This window comes from Physella acuta, unplaced genomic scaffold, assembly GCF_028476545.2.
Source record: "Physella acuta isolate Inbredline_101_S28 unplaced genomic scaffold, ASM2847654v3 ptg001249l, whole genome shotgun sequence".
NCBI classification, from domain to species: Eukaryota; Metazoa; Mollusca; class Gastropoda; family Physidae; genus Physella; species Physella acuta.
The window spans coordinates 126,991-144,341 of NW_026732765.1; the positions used below are offsets into that span (position 1 = coordinate 126,991).

General features: G+C 31.4%; 1 protein-coding gene and 1 long non-coding RNA gene across 2 annotated transcripts; one reads left to right on the forward strand and one right to left on the reverse strand.

Moving 5' to 3' along the window:
* The first annotated feature begins 2,956 nt into the window (after positions 1-2,956).
* On the forward strand, positions 2,957-15,398 carry LOC131957478 (transmembrane and coiled-coil domain-containing protein 4). Its single transcript, XM_059322316.1, has 15 exons — positions 2,957-3,075; positions 3,892-3,997; positions 6,660-6,717; positions 7,069-7,213; positions 7,993-8,125; positions 8,817-8,840; positions 9,567-9,664; positions 9,812-9,955; positions 10,140-10,286; positions 10,985-11,146; positions 11,849-11,985; positions 12,105-12,189; positions 12,435-12,552; positions 12,737-12,854; positions 13,562-15,398. Exons 1-15 carry the CDS (start codon positions 2,967-2,969, stop codon positions 14,240-14,242), a joined length of 2,265 nt encoding a protein of 754 aa, XP_059178299.1. The 5' UTR covers positions 2,957-2,966; the 3' UTR covers positions 14,243-15,398.
* On the reverse strand, positions 4,641-6,487 carry LOC131957479 (uncharacterized). The gene is made up of 2 exons (XR_009389110.1): positions 5,936-6,487; positions 4,641-4,896 (listed from the first exon to the last, which is right to left on the reverse strand). It is a non-coding gene; the product is annotated as an uncharacterized LOC131957479 (long non-coding RNA).
* Positions 15,399-17,351: the final 1,953 nt, after the last annotated feature.

Below are 17,351 nucleotides of genomic sequence, written 5' to 3' on the forward strand. Positions count from 1 at the left end.
TGGTAGGGGTAGAAGGTGTTGGTGGGGTGAGAAGTTGTTGAAAGACACCCTAACTAATAACACACAATTTGAATAGTAAGTAATCACAATATTGATAGTAAGGCAAAGAGTTTTACACTGTCAACTTACACCTATAATAATCCATTTTTAAAAACAAGGTTAACATAAATATATTTTTTTCTAACCATAAATCCACATACGCCCACAGCTTTTATGATATGAAACCAACAGGACTGACACTGCAAGATTACATGCGTATAGAAAGTTATTTTAGAAATAAAAGCAAACACCCAGATAAGATGTTTGTGTGAAAAAAGAAAACAACTCTGCATTAGAGGTTATAATCAAGTCAAGAAAAATTCACCCCAGGTTTACTCTGGTCTGGCCACATTCCACAGCCAACTAAATGTAACTAGCTCCTGATACAGAATGCTGAACGATGATAGAACATACTGTAGCCTACAGCTACTTACTTGTTTGCACTGAAGTTATCAGGGGGAACAGACCGTTTAAAAATAAATGAACTGATATAAAGTCTACTCTTCTGAACACCCTTATCCAACCTACCTTACTACTTGTAAAGCACTTCAACGCTCATAAATATTCAAAAGGTAGTTGAATTAGAAAAAATTCACAGAAGGAATGCACACACACACACAGATACCAGAAATTGCAAGCTACTCTAAAAAGACATCTTAAACTTTTGACAAAACAAAAAACTAATAATATTCAAATGCATGCTAATTATAAAGCTGAAGCACAACTAAGATTAAAAAAAAACATTAGCTGTCAAACTCTGCACTCAGTATAAAAAAATACATTTACAACCAGTAATTGTATGCTTACCATATAACTTATTATGTGCATTGAATTTAATAAGCCACAGGTGCATGAATGAATGCAACCACACTTCAGGATTATTCAACAAACTATGCAACACACAGAGCCTATATAGCTTCTGTAAGCATGTTTCATTGGGGCCTAAATATTTGGCAGCACACACTGTTACTAATAAAAGCAAAATTTCAAATAACCATTACCCTAGGATATATTTGAATAGAGCTGTGAATGGACTTCTACCACAAGACCTAAATACCCACTCAACCATTCTTTTGCTTATGCTCTTCACTATACATACAAAACACTTGAAGTGCATTCCTTTTCAAATTTATTCCAGCGCCAAATACTTGTAGCCTACAATATTCTTTAACTGTGAGGTATTTTTATAAAAGGTGATAGAAAACACATCATAATTAAATTGTTTGTTGAAGGAAATAAACAACCATACTTATTAAATTTTGAAGGCCCTGAGAGTTTGTAAGAAAATGTACTGTAAGTAAATGTACAACATATGTATTATGAATAATTTATGAATGAAAACACAGTGTTTTTTTCAGACATCTTTGCATAGTGCACATCCACCCCCACCCCACTTAGATCTATTAACAGTAAAATATATAATTCAACTTAAACCAGTGTCCGTCCCATCTCCCATAAGTTTAAACTAAGTGCCCAGTGTTGGAGAAAACTGCCCTAATGATATTGTTAATATATAAATCTAATCCTGCAGATTTATATTTGGCACAGGCACACCCCTGGAATGAGACAATACTGAAGTTGTACTGTGGCTCATACCACAAAGATTATCCAAAACAAGAAGAAGGTGGGTGTAATGAGGAGGATGGCATTCTTCAAATGGACCACAAAATGTGTCCCTTGTTACTATAGCTAGTGTCACCTGTGCTCTCATTGTCACTTTATGGCTAAGGAGAAGTTAGTTGTAACCCCCTCCCCCACAACCATTTCCTTACCTGGCCACATCACTGAAAAAAAGACTGATCTCAATACCATTTCTATTGTGGAATTACAAACATTTTTTTTTTAAATACCAAACTTGAAAATAGTGTAACCTATACTATTACTATAGTTCATTAATATAGAGCCTATTTAAGTTGTATGATCCTACTGAGTGATAAGCCTACACTTAACATCATGCATGCTGCATAGAAAAGATAGTTTAGGGTGCCCAAATCAAACTTTTTTTGTTAAGCATACCTTTTTTTTAATATTAAATAATATTAAAGTACTAGTGCCTACTAATTAGTTAGGGTATTATAATAATATTATTAGTTTAGTAGGAGCCTACATTTAGGCCTATATAAAATTAAATATTAGGCCTATTGCCTATTTGGCCCTACTATTATTAGCCTACTATTAATTATTAATAGTAGGCCAATTACTAAATTAGGCCTATTTATTTATTATATTAGGCCCTAGATCTATATTTATTAGAGAGTCTAGCTAGATAGTAGATGTTTTTCCTACCTCAACTTTGAACTTTCATTAAAATTTGAACATCTAATTCTAAGATCTTGAGTTCTAGCATTAGAACTTCAGTAAAAATCTTAACAAAATTTATTCCAAATTCAATGTTCCAGGAATAAGTAGTTTAGTCAATAACACAGTCTTTGGTTGAATCTATTTAAAAAAGGCAATACAATTAATAATTAGGCCTATTATAAAATGAATAAATAAATTAAAATTATAATATAAACTATTATAAACGAATAGGGCATTGAATAGGGCATAAAAATAATTAAAAAGTGGCTTTTTTTAACCTGAATGATTTTTTATTTTTATTAAACTAGATCTAGATCTAGTCTAGATCTAACTCTAGAAGAAGAATAAGTACTAGATCTAGATGTAGATTGTAATAGATCTAGATTCTACGTCTAAGTAACATACCCTACTCCTCGGCAGTCCAGTCTAGCAGAGTCTGTAACAGGTTAACTAGGCCCTGACGAAGTTTATAACATTGCAGTAAGATTGGGAAATTAACACGGATGTTACGTCATGAAGTTACCCACTGAAATGAAACCTAGAAAGGCTTCCGATGCACTACATTTTTTTCTGATAACCCATTGGTCTATGCCACCGGAAGTAAATAAGAATAGCTGCAAACAAATATGGCAGAAAGTAATAATGAAACAGAAATCGGTAGCTTACCACATAAAAATACAAATGTTAACAACGTTAAAAAAGATGAGCAGCCTCAAACAAACGAATTCGTAAAGGGTACGGTATTTACCCAGGAAACGTTGTAACAAATATCGATTACTGTTGCAGTATTTTAAAACTAGAATCTAGGCATATCCGTCGTCCACTTCCACTCACTCACTCACTCGACTCAACTACAGTTTACTACAGTTAATGAGTTAACTACTCAACTCTCTTCTTCACTCAGTCTCAAGTGTTTCAGTGGGACCAACTCGTTTACTCTACTGACTAGCTAGATCAACAACTGATACTAGATCTAGTTTTACACAACAAAACAACTGAGTTAACTGAGACTTGACTCCCATGATGATATGATAATGATTATGAGTATGACTCATCACAGACTAAAAGCTAACTAAACTACTTTAGATCTATTAATTAAAAGTATTAATTAACTTAATAAAAGTAGTAGTAGTAAGTAAATAGTAAAGTTAGTTAACATAAGCAACTGCTCGGGAAAAAGCTTTTCCCACTAAGCACTAGATCTATATGGCTGACAAAAGAAGCGAAACGCAATGACCTAATAAATAAATATGTGCACAAAGGGCTCAGATTTAATACTATTAATAATTAATAGCTGTGCAATGGACTCAATTTATTCTTTTATAGCTGCACAATGGGATCAATTACTCTTTTTTAGCTTTATTTATTTGACAAAACTATCTGTACCTTGTGGTCGAGCAGTTACGCTTTGGGCGGGTCATCAGGGGTTGACAAATGTTTGGCATTTTGATGAAATTTTTAAAAAACTGTTAGTTATGAAAAAAGTATTTTTAAAATTATTTTAATTGCTTAAAATATTTATTACAGGTCTAAATGTCTTTATTTTTCCAGAAAATATTATTCCTATACACAAACAGATCAGTGATGTTGCCCAATTCTCCTATGCAGCCTTGTGTGCAACAGCTTTGCACTCCCTGTTTGAAACAGATCAGGATGGGTGTGTAGTGTACAATATATAAATATCAAGTTTTTAATTTATCTTCATTTGAATATTTTATTAGGTAGTCCAAACTGAAATTAACTATTGATTGCAGACTTCTGGAGTGAGTATGTCATGAAAGAACTTTTAATTGTAAGGTCTATGCCACAAATTTTATAAAAATATCTCAATAAATAAAAAAGTTATGCGATTTTTAAAAAAGCAAAATTTGGTAAAAAACTGATTTTCAAAAAGTGCCATTTTTGAGAACCCATATTTTTTAAACTAAATAACATAGAAGTGTAGAAATTGGTACAGTTGCTGCAAAGTTTGTAATATATATGCCCAATTTTTTTCAGTCATCTAAAATGAGTCTTTCTAAGGTAAAAAAAATAATTGAAAATGACAAAAATGCGTTTTGGTCACTTTTATTTTCATTAAAAAAAAAAAATCATTTTTTTTTTTTTTTTTTTTGCTTTGGAATAACTCTAAAACTATTGTGTTGGTAACATCAACGTGGAAAAATGTGTTAATTATTTTCAAAAATCACATGAGTTAAAATATTATTTTAAAAAATACCACAGTTATCTAGTGCAGGAGAAACAGAATCAAAATTTAGTAGAGTAAATGTAATGTAATGTAGTTTAATAAAGACGTGATGCCTACAAGTGATGCAGCAGTTGATGCCACATGCTTTGGTTTCTTTTCAAACCTATACGGTTGATAACTGCTTTGGGGGAACAGTTTTTAAAACTACAACTCCACATCTTTGTACGTCTTGTTTCCCTCAACCTTGATCTTGTGGAGCATCAAGAGTAAGTAATATGTTTTGGGAATTGTAGGGGGGAGTGGGGTCTTGGCCTTCTTCCCTTCCCTTGTAAGGAAAGTTCTGGATAGGCCACTGTAAATGTCTCCAGCTATGGAATAAACAATTGATTTAGTGATTAATAAAATAGAATTAAATTTACTACCAGCCTATTGTGTAGGCCTACTATTTGTCCTATGACTATAACTGGAAACATATGAAAAAGCCTGAAAACACCTTTTTGTTAAAAGTAATTTATACTTTATATATATTTTTAAGAGTAATTCTACTGAATGAAATTTGAAATATTCGTTGCTTGTGCCACACTGGTTGAGATATCCAATAATGAAGATGCCATACTGTGGTTCTCAACATCCTATAGGACAACTTAACTGTCCTTCATTGTTACTATTATATGCATATAAAATAAATAAATAATGAGAAATACTACTAGTACTACTTACACTTACAACTAATATAACATTTAAAACTAAGTCACAACATGTAGCATCTTAATAAATTGCACCACCATCTAAAAATTGATCTGGTACATTTTATTACGGAGACTGGCGCAGACCATTTCACATTATTTAGCAGGGGAATCAGAATCAGAGCACACAACAGAAAATAAAAAAAATTAATCACATTAGTCCTTAAAATTTAGTGTCTTTTGTTTTAAATAAATCGATAAAAATGTATAGTTATTATAATTATACATTTCTTTTGTGTTTCATTAATATTTTATAAGTATTTAGCCTTCGTTCCCTGTAAATAATTGAGTTCGTCCACATAGTAACCAGGATAGTCTGGTGGCCATTTTGAATTTGTCGATTCATAGTTTTGACGTGATAGTCCAGATAAACTGTAGTAATACGACCCTATCATTGATCCCAGTCAATAGATTTTAAAGAATTAGTAAACACTAGCATCTAATAGTTAAGTGCATCCATATTTTAAGTCCCTAGAATGTCCTGAATTAAATAGCTTCACGTCTAAACACACCCTGTGTACAAGCGTAGTTCACACGCTAAAACCGTGGACTTGAAGCGTTCAAATTTACATTAATAACGTGTACTAATTAAACCAAACTGACATTCAAACTTAAAATTCATTTATTAAAATGGAAATGAAACTTTAAAAATGATACTTACAACTTGTTTGAAGGCTCTAGCAAGGGTAAAATCCGTTTAGCATCATCGGTCGTCAACCTTTAAAACCGTTCGGCGAGCAACTTACTTGGGGCTGAAAGTCGACTCGAGGGTTATATGTTTATTGGGGGTACGGCTTCGCGACCGTAAATCAGAAATACTTGAATTTACAACACAAAGTAGTTATAAAACTGAACTTTACATCGGTGTAAAAATTGAAACAGAATTAGTTTGTTTCCGTGTATATATCGTCATTTAAAGTTTAAAATCTGTATTTTTTAAATGAAATAAACAAGTTATTTTTTCAATTTATACATCAAACGATAGCCTAGAATTCGATCTTTAAAATGACATTAAGATTATGCTTCTACGATGCTTCGTCGCGAAGCCGCGACCAAATAAAACAGTGTGGGGTCGATCGGTACACGCAAAACGGTGAAATTTGTTGACGTAACTGATACTTTTCAAACAAATATAAAACACATTCAGACATGTGTTACAGATATAAAAATACCAGATTACGACAGATAAAGACTTAAACTTTATTGACATATAATTTTTACTCTTATAGGACAACTAGAAGTAGTGAAATTTTTTTTTTGAAAACCGCAAAAACTGACCCTAAAACGCACTTTTTCGCCAGTTTGGACTACCTAATTTTATAAAACTTTTAGTTTCGATTGCTGTTAATTCATATTAAAGTAAATACTAACATTTTCTTTTTCAGTAAATTTCGAGAAGAAACATTTGCTTTGATTCTGATTGCACTTGAACAGCCTCAGCAGGTAGGGCAGGTATTTTGTTGTATTTAGAGCCTGTGGCCCATTAAGTTTGTTTCCAGCAGTCATTGTGTTGATTGAAATATATTATAAAAATAAGGGGGCTAAAAAGAAAAATCATTAAACTTTAATACTTAAATTAGAACAAGGCTGGTAAATACAACAGTTTTAATTACTGGTAAGAAGATAACCAACAAGATATTCGTAAGAACAATTATATAAATTTTGTTAAGTAAAAAGTAATACAATTATTTTGTAATCATAAAAAAAAAAATTTAACCACAATACAGCTAGATGTATGATATGCTTTTAAAATGCACTAAATAGTAACATAAATTGTAAAAATAATTTCTTCAGGTTTGTGAGTCAGTGCGGGCGATGCTTCAAGGTCAAGGCCTTGATGAAATGGATCCCTACATTGACATACTACTCGCTGAGGATGTCTTGAAATCTGGAGCTGAGGCAATCATTTCTCAGTTGCTGGCCATTGGCATTGGTCAAGGTGAGCGTGTTCTAATAATCCCATTTCCCATAATACCATGCTGGGAGATGTTCTTTATCCAACCTCAACAGAATTCTCTGTGCCCTTGTGCTATGTGAATCATTTTGTCTTGCTGGAAACTTTTAAAAGGATGTATTCAGAATTGCATAATAGGCATGCTCTGAACAGTTACTGCATGTTGTCTAGATCAGCAGTTTCTAAACTTATAGAGCTTTGGACTAATTCTGGGGGGTGTTATGAAAAATTTAACAGAAATGTACAATCTATAAGAAACAAAAAAAATAGCCCTATGCAGCAATAAGTGAGTAAATACTCTTATCATAATAAATATTTTGTCTGTAAATTTAGTTTAAAATGTTTGCAATCTATCTGCAGTCCCATCATCTCATGTTTAATTAAAGTTTTGCAACCACTGAGGTTTTGCCCATTTAAAGTGGGTAAAAAGTATATTTTATAGGATAAAATGGAGTTGAGGAGGCGCCAAGATTTGTTTGTTTTTTAGAGAATCGCCAAGTAGTTTTTTGTTTTTTTCATGGGAGGCACAGTAGCATAAAACTGGAAACAGCTGATCTAGATTATATCATAATGCATTTATTAACATATCTATTTCTTTTTATAGAATTCATTTTTAAGTTTTTGATTGACCATGTTTTGTTTTAGGTATAAATATAGCTGTGTTGTAGATTCTAGGATATGTGTCAGGTTATAAAATGTTGGGTTTCAAGTATTTAAAAAAGCTGTATGGTAAATAGTTTTCAATGTAATTTGTATTTTATTAGGATGTTATGATGCACGCATGCGAGTGTTTATAAAACATTTGGCTTGGCGTTTGAAAGTAAGTTGGGACACTGTGAATGACCTAGAGGCTGGCATATCTGAGACTTTGGCATTATCTGATTATGAAATGTCTGAGTAAGTTGATTTATTGATTTTATAATTTTTTAAAAAAAGGCATTATTTCCATACGTTCAGATCCTTAGCTAAATGTTGGATGTAAGTTAAAGCGATGTCTTCCTTTTAAATTGATTTCGTTCTCTGGTACATTACTATATTATAACTTGTATGTAAGTTATCTTAATATGGTTTTGCAAATCAAACCAAAATGTGTTTGTTGATCAAAAAAATATTTTACTTTAAAAAAAATTAACACAATAACGTAACATCCTAATAAAAATTATAAATATAATTAAATGAAAAGGCTCTCTTTGCATACAATTTTTTAAAATTTAAGAACTCGTCCTACAGCATGAATGCTACTATTTTAAAATTTGTTGAAAAGGGTATAAAATTATTTTTTTTTATTTTTTTACTTGCATCCAGAGGGGAAAGGTATATGCTTTCTTTCTTGCTGTTGATACCATCAATATTGTCATTCTACTTTACTTCATTTTGATAACTTTTATTTTCAAATTTCTTGAAAAATGACCTCAAAACTATGTTTTAAAACTACTTCATACATTTTTTAAATGTTCCCTTTTTCTAAAGTTTTTCATTCAATAGAATATTATCAAAATTAATAAATTAATTGCAATTATAACTTTTTTGGTTGATTAATTCAGTTTAAGATAAGTCATTATCTTCTGTCTTTAATTCATTATTTCAGTGATGAGAATGAAGTAGAAAATTCGTAAGTTAATGTTATTTATAGATGTAGGAAAAGGCCCTGCTTTTTTTCTCTTATTTGTTTTATTGAGGGAGTGATTTGATGTGCTTTTAATAGGTTACTAAATGAATTATTTAGTGGTGTTAAAAACTATAAAGCCATTCACTAAACTTTAAAATACCTTAAATTTCATGGACAAACTACAACTATTTTAAGAATTTTTTTTCATTTTTGCATGATGTGTTGGATATTTGTCAAAAAGTAGCCAGCAGATTTTCTCACCTAAAACTTTCAGAATTTTAAAGAAAATTCTAGATCTAGTTTTGTAAAATGTAAACACAGATATTTTAAAACTATTTTATATTTAACAAGCCATTTTTAATTTACCTCCTATGTATGTTTCTCATTTTTATTTTACTTTTACTTTTCATGTTTATAGATGTTATATCTTTAAAATTTATAACTTCTTGTTATTGTTATCTTTGAGTAGTTTCAGAGATGCAGTTTGTTTAGTATTACAATTCTATCTTAATAAAACCACATATTAGGGATTTAACTTTAGAAGTTAATGAACTGTGTGTTAAAAAAGTAGTGTGGTTTTCTAAGCCCAGTATATTTTGATTAAATTGTGTAAAATTAAATAAAAAGTGATATTTTGTATTGTCCACAATACTTTTTCCCCTGAAGAATACATATGTATAGTTAGCTTCATAAATAAATGTTAGTTTTTAATTTGTTTATTTCTTTCAGGGAAGAAAAGCTGGAAAAGAAAAAGAAAGCAAAGCGAAGAAAAATTAAGCGTTTTGCTTTGATAGGTTTAGCAACTTTGGGAGGAGGCACACTTATAGGTAGGAACTATTTTCTGGGGGGAAACATTTTTTGTGTGTTGTGTAAACTGAATGTCAACTAGCTGTTAAAATATGTTTTATATTAATTTCACTTTCAAAAGGATAACTTTATTTATGATGTTATTAAAACACCTTATTTTTCCATAGGACTGACCGGTGGTCTGGCAGCTCCACTAGTTGCAGCTGGTGCAGGTGCAATCATTGGAGGAGCAGGTGCAGCAGTGTTGGGGTCTACTGCAGGGGTCGCCATCATTGGGTCATTGTTTGGTGTTGCTGGGGCTGGATTAACAGGTAGTTTTTAATATACAACGTACTGTAGTAAGTTAACAATATTGACAGGTGGTTCTTATATTTTGTTTTTACTGCATTTTTTTTTTAGTTAAAAATATTTCTTTTAAAAAAAAGAAGTTTTAAAAAACCAAATAGTATTTTTCTTAAATAATGTTGTATACACTTACGTGTTCTTAATAAACAGGTTACAAAATGAAGAAAAGGGTTGGCGCTATTGAAGAATTTGAATTTGAGCCTCTTGTTTGTGGCAACAGTCTAAGGGCAGACACTCTGTCTAACCAGCTGCACATCACAGTGGCAGTGACAGGGTGGCTCACCAATGAGTTTAGAGGTTGGTTCTTTTCTCACCTGTATTTCAAGCTGTTAACACCTGTCTGTCTGTGGTCATGTGTGAGTGGAGTAATTTATTTTTCACTCACTTCTATTAATAAGTCAATTTGTTTCAAACTTGAAAGAAACAGGTCAAGTTTCTATGACAAAATATTCTATAATTTTTCACATTATTAGATTTGCTCTAAGGTTTTTAAAAAAATGAATGTTCTACCCTTTAAAAAGGGAGATTATTTTATTGTTGAGTGAATTATATTTGTGGGAATCTGCTGTAACTTTTCATTTCTATTTCTTTTATTTTTACTTATTCTAAATGCTAAAAAAAGCATGGAAGGATGTTGAAAATGGCCTATGCTCCACTGGAAGTGCTTAAGGCAATGAAGAAGGAATACTAAAAAGTAGAGAATAAAAAACTACATAAAATATATAAACAATAACTAATTTTCTTTAGCTATATGTTGCATTTTAAAACTTGTTATTATAAAGTTCTTAATATACAGTTTGATTGGATAAAATAGTTTTATAGTTTTTTTTTCAAACAATTGTGAAAGGCCATTTGCATATCCTGTAATATATATCATTGTAGAATGTTATCTCACATAAGATACATATAATTCAGGAAAGTATGAAGTAAAATTGTTAAGTATAGATGTAGTGTAAACAATAGTTTTATCTAGCAGTATAAAATCTTTTTCCCAGATTTTAGACAGCCATGGAGGAACTTGGCAGAATCAAGAGAACAATATGCTCTAAAGTGGGAGACAAAGTACTTGGTACAGATGGGGGAAGCTATGGACTATATATTCAACTCTGCCATGACAATGGCAACTCAGGAAGCTCTTAAATACACTGTTCTGGAAGGTTAGCTTTTGTTTTACTCAATATAAATTCCTGTCTTGCTATGCTTGTGGCAGAAAAGGGATTTTTCTTGAGTAAGACTTAAGTTTTTGAGCCCTTACAGTACTTCAATGGTAGTGGTGTTGGGCCAGGGATATCAAGTACTTTTCTGTGGCATGTGTTTACAATGTCTGTTTTTTTTCTTTTTATTAACTGGTTACTCCTTATTTGTTCTGGCTTTTTTTCTCTTCCCACTTCATTGAGTTACTTGTAAAGTGTTTAATTCTGTGTGTAGATATTGTAGATATTTTGCTTACAGTTGGAAATAAATCGTGGTTAATTTGACTTCAATGTATTTTATTCATTATCATCATTCTTCTGGACCCTTTTTGGGGCATAGGCTTTGCATTTCCTGTAGCAGGTTGTTGTTTTAAAGAGTAAAGTTGCCAGTCCTATAGTATTTGTAACTGTCTTTAACTTGTTAGTTAACTAACACTATCTGTTTTATTACTAATTGAATTAACCTCACTGCAGCTACCATTTATATTTATCAGTCCTATGCCCAACCTTTCTTCTTTATCCAGGCGTGGGACCTACAAGATGCCCTGGTTGATTAATTTAGGCGAAGTTTTATTATTCATAATCCCTTATAATGAATTTTACCTCTGTACATTTGCCATCTTTTTAAAACGTGTGTGGGACTTAATTAGATGTTTGCATTGACAGGTCTTTTGGCAGCTGTAGCGTGGCCGTCAGCATTACTCTCTGTAGCAAACTTGATTGACAACCCGTGGTCAGTAGCTTTACAGAGATCTCAGACAGCAGGCAAAGAGCTGGCTGAGGTTTTACTAGCCAGACAACAGGTACAGCTTTCATTTTTATTTCATTCAATTTTTTACATTTAAACTTGAAATTGTGTTAGATAATCAAAGTGTTATCAATAACATATAGTATCACTTTATTGTTCAAATCATCTCCTTAGGGTAATAGGCCAGTTACTCTAATTGGATTTAGTCTTGGTGCAAGAGTTATTTTCTCCTGCCTTGAGGAGCTTGTTAAAAGAAAAGGTAATATCGTATTAATTATCTTCAATTAAATGAAATAGATGTACCTGTGTAAATAACTCATCTTAAATTTATTTAGACTTTTATGTATACAGTTTAGTACTAGTACTAAATAATACATTTTACGTTATTCTCACCAGCTTACTTTGGTTTTAAAAAAAAAATGTACATTAACTTTTCCAGTGTAAAATACCTTTAGGTTTTGCTGAATTAAGTTCTGACTAAAACAAATGAATCTATTGTTACAGGTAGTGAAGGTATTGTGGAGGACGTTATTCTCCTGGGTACACCAGCTACAGGTGACCCTAAAGTCTGGGCCAATTTTGCTAAAGTTGTCGCAGGAAAAATTGTCAATGGCTACTGCCGGTAAATTTTTACTTCTTATTTTTTAACTAAAACACAGTTATTCTGTCTTGGTTTAGTCAAGTTTAGTGAGAAATATTTGTTGATTGTCAAGCTAAGTTCAGCAATATGAGGATATAATATTAAATAGATTTTGTTATTTAAATAGATAGATTAAGATAGCTATTCCTTCTCTTTACTTCTAAAGGGGAGACTGGCTACTAAAGTTCCTGTACAGGACGTCATCTATACAACTTAGTATCGCTGGGCTGCGGCCTATCAAATGGGTAGATCGTCGCATGCACAACATCGATCTAAGTGATGTGGTAAGTCAGGGTGACATTAAACCTTCAAGGTTGTCAGGTTACTATTTGAAAAAGGCTCGACAGATTTGAGCTGTGTTCATAAACCAGTCAGGCTGGAAGTAAGAACCATGGTGCTGGAAGATACTGTTTTCATCCTTCTTTAAAGCTTCTATTTTTGTTTAGGCTGTTACATCCCTGTGTTGTTAAACTGTTTTAAAGATTTACTAGTGTTAGATAGTTGCTTGATTCAGTTGGTTTAAAGGTACCAAAAACAATATCTGGAACTGGTCTGCAATCTAACTTTTTAAAAACTGGTTGAATCGTGTAATGGGGGAAATGGAAAATAATCTTAAATTATGAGTTTAAGCTGAATAGAACAAAATTTGTCAGTGTTTATTGTTTATATATAACATGATACAAAATTTGTCAGTCTTTATATTGTTTATACATAACATGGAACTGAATTTCTCTGTTTTTATTGTTTTTTTGTCTTGGAACAAAATTTGTGTTTATTGTTTTTAATCTAACTCTGACCAAATTTTTTAGTGTTTATTGTTTTTAAGTAACATGGAACAAAATTTGTCTATTTTTATGGATTTTTTTTAAGTTAGAACAAAATTTGTGTTTATTGTTTTTATTTGTGACCAAATTTGTTAGTGTTTATTGTTTTAAAATAACATGGAACAAAATTAGTCAGTTTTTATATATAACATTGTGTCTTTCTACAGGTGAGTGGTCATTTAGATTACAGAAAACAGCTGGACATCATCATGAAGGCAGTGGGAGTTCAAACTAGAGATGAGCTGCTTCAGTCCTCACTCCCCTCGTCTAACGCGGTGTCCCCAGCGCACAAGCCAGGTCAGGGACCCAGCACTGTTGACCTCTCTAGTTCTGATGACGAAGCCCAGGATAAGAACTGGGTCATTATCCCAGATATTCCGGCACCGCCTGTGATTTTAGAGGATTATAGCCAGGCTGGAAAGACTCAGGTGAGAGAGGATGTAATACCTTGCTCAGCAAGCTTTGACTCAGGAGTTGACATCAGCAAAGTACCAGAGTCCGAGTCTGTGGATAGACTTGCAGGTGTTGAGCAGGTGGCAAGTCCCGTGGGGGGTGATCAGGCGGGGAACTTAACTGCAAGTGCTAGTAATGTAAATGAGAGTGTGGATTTGTCATTGTGTAAACCGGCGGACAGAATAGGTGATGCAGGTGCAGGGGAGGAGGAGGATGAGGCCAGGGAGAGCCTGGATGATGCTGATGTGTTGCGTGAAACACAAGAGGATGAGGCCAGTACACTACAACGTAAGAAGATGTTTGACAGTATGTACAGGTTGGTTTTGGATGATGATTTGATGGATGTGATGAACGACGACGATGATTATTTACCTGAAACAGATGGTAGTAGCTGAGTCACCTGGGTAGGTTGGACATTGTTTTAAATGTTAGACTCCAGGTTGTTGTTTTTTGGTTCAACAGATATTTATTTTATTTTTAGACTTTTTTAATTGTAAAAGTTTAGCTATTGTTAATTTATTTAAGTTTGTAATGTCTAGATATTATTTGTTTTCTTTCTTAATTCTTGTGATATTTTATATAACTTTAATATTCACTTATGCATAAAATAATGGTAAGGGTACTGGCTATGCAGTAAAAACATTAAATTGTATTAATTATGCAACGGAATCATTTTGTTTAAAGAAACCACAGATCACACAGTTTATCATTTTTCATTTATATTTTTCTAATGAATGCTTTTATTTTAAAAGCTGGCTTTAAAAGTACCACATATACTTGTTCACAAGCTGAACTGCAACCCCATCATTTGGTATGGAAATTTTACTCATTTTTTTTATTAAAGTGCCAGTAAAAGCAATATTGCATTAATTTAAATCGTTGAATACACACAAGACAAACAAAACAAACCAGAAAACTGAGAAATAATCACTAGTTGGAAACAGACATTTCTACAACACATGCTGATACAAAATCTGTTAATTTCAATCACGTTAGACAAATTTTAAGCTGACCACCCTATCTTTTCCCTGCAGTATTTCCAGGAAGTGTTTGCTTATGTACTATTATATAAAAGGCATTGTAAAACATATCATAGCAATCAGAATTTTTTACCCTCTTTAAAAAATGTAAAACACCGTTGCAATATCAGGTTTGCTGTAAATTTTGTAATTGAAGATTGAGTATTATGGCAATTATCCTTTTGTTTATATTTGTCAGTGTACTCTATCAAACATGTCTTTTGGTCCCCAATTCTTGTGAATTGTGTTTCTCAATCCTTCAAAGGGTTGTGATATTTTTTTTAAAATGGCAACAAAACATGAATGATTGGTGGAAAACCATTTTGTACTACCAGAGTTAAGTGCCCTAATATTTTGTCATGCATATTTTCCCATGTAACATTCAATCACTATATCGCTGTAACTTCTGGAAAAAATTATAGCTTCAGAGGTTATTTTTACTGTGTACAATTTTTTATTACTGTACATTAACATTGTTTGTTTATTTGTAAGCTCTTCCTTACCTTCAAAAAATAATATTTTATCTTAAGGATAAGAATTGATAATCCATTTATTTATCTGTTCAGTTCCTAGTTAAGTGTTTACTTTTCGTCATTTGTCTAACTGAATTTTTTTTTTCACGTTAAATTTTTTTTTATTCTAAATACTCAAATATGCTTTTTTTTTGTTTCACTGTGCCATAATTTTTATTTGATTGAAGTAGCTTAATTCTTTTTTTTTAATCTGATTTTTCTGTAGAAGAAATTAATATTGTATACAGTTGTAAGCTGCAGTGAGTAATCCTTAAGATACAGTATAGAAATAACCTGGTAGCAGCAGTATCAACTAGAACAATGATTGTATAGTGATCCCATAGTTCCTTTCACAGTCTCCTAATTTAAACTAGAATTGAGGGTCATAATAATTCTCGTACAAGGCTTCAGTAGATTTGATGGTTGTTTAACTGTAGGTTTTTTTGTTAGTTTACTATTCAAAACATTAAATAAATCATGGTTGAGAAATAATACAATGTAAGAAAACTTGGTTCACATATTCTTAAATATAAAACATGATTTCAACCAAATACAGAATTTTGAATATGATATTGTCACAATCATGTCACAGGCTGATAGGTCATTGAACATATTTGTCATAATATTTTTTACATAGCTGATTCTGTGTTGTTTCTGGTGGCAGTTGTCTTTATCAGATTTGTTTATTCCTGTATCCATAATATTATTCCTGCTTAAATGTGATATTTTACATACCAGTTGCTCACTATTAAATGTTTATTATTTGGTCATACACTAAGAGAAACATTCCAGAATTCAATTTCATAATAGCTGATTTTTAGATTTTTTTTTTTAAATCACAACTTTTAAAAAATTTGATTACTAGTAATTAGTATTAGCATCCTAAGCATTAACCCAAACTTATCCTTAATTATAATTGGGACATTAGAAAAAATACCCTATATTAACCAGCCCATATGTTACAAAAACCAAAAAAATAAAAATAAAAACTACATTAAATAATCTTAACCCTTTATGTTTCGTAGTGCAATAACCTATCAGTACATTTTACATAAGCTGTAGGTAAAAAAATAAAGAAAAAGATATGGAATAAAAAGGGTTACATTTTGTTTGTTTATTATTACTTGTAAATATCTGTTTGAATGCAATTAACATGGCCATATGTGTAATATTCAATATTTCTAAATCCCTTGCTTGTGTCCAATATTTGGATTCTGCCACGTTTTGAGGTGTGTATATGATAATTTTTTATGACATTTAATTTTTTACTACCTAGTTATTTATAATTAAAAAGACTTTTTTCATTGGGACTATAATTTAATTGTCATTAATGTGACGTTTTCTTGTACTATAGTCATCTAATCATTTCTTCACCATGTTTTTTTTAAAATGTTATTAATATCTAGAAATTATTAACTGGTTTTCATTATGCAGAGGAAAAAGGCACATTACTAAATAAATGTAAATAATAGCTACTTTAATTGTAACTTTGCATTTTTCCTTATATTCCTTACCAACGAATATCTTAGTGTAATGATATACAACAATCAATTATCTCTTTATCAAATATCTCAAATTTTATCTTTTTAATAGAACACATATTTGTGTGGGTGCTTATAAAAGTTTTACCTTCCAGTATGCCATATTTTTTTCTAATGCTATTTTCCATGTGACAGAGATTTCTAAATCAGTTTGCAAACAAAGGATAACCAAGACAAACTTAAGGGGAAATAATCCTGAATTAATTGGTTATATTTGTGTCCGATATATTATATATTTTTTTATTCCAGTAATATTTTTATTACATAATTAAACATTCCAGTCAAGTCTGTGTTTAAAAAAAAATATGTAAATTTTACTTTGGTATTTCTTGTTATTTCATGTAACGTTGATCACTGTTTGTGTTTTTTTTTTGTTTTTTTTTTTTTATTGGGTAGTCTGTCCATTGGCTTGAAATGTCAGATTTAAATTAT

Bases quoted from the DNA above. Each gene is read 5' to 3' on its own strand.
- LOC131957478 (XM_059322316.1), top strand. From the start codon at position 2,967: ATGGCAGAAAGTAATAATGAAACAGAAATCGGTAGCTTACCACATAAA. The intron at 8,841-9,566 runs GTAAGTTAATGT...TATTTCTTTCAG, and splicing joins GAGAATGAAGTAGAAAATTC to GGAAGAAAAGCTGGAAAAGA. The intron at 12,553-12,736 runs GTAAATTTTTAC...TTACTTCTAAAG, and splicing joins ATTGTCAATGGCTACTGCCG to GGGAGACTGGCTACTAAAGT.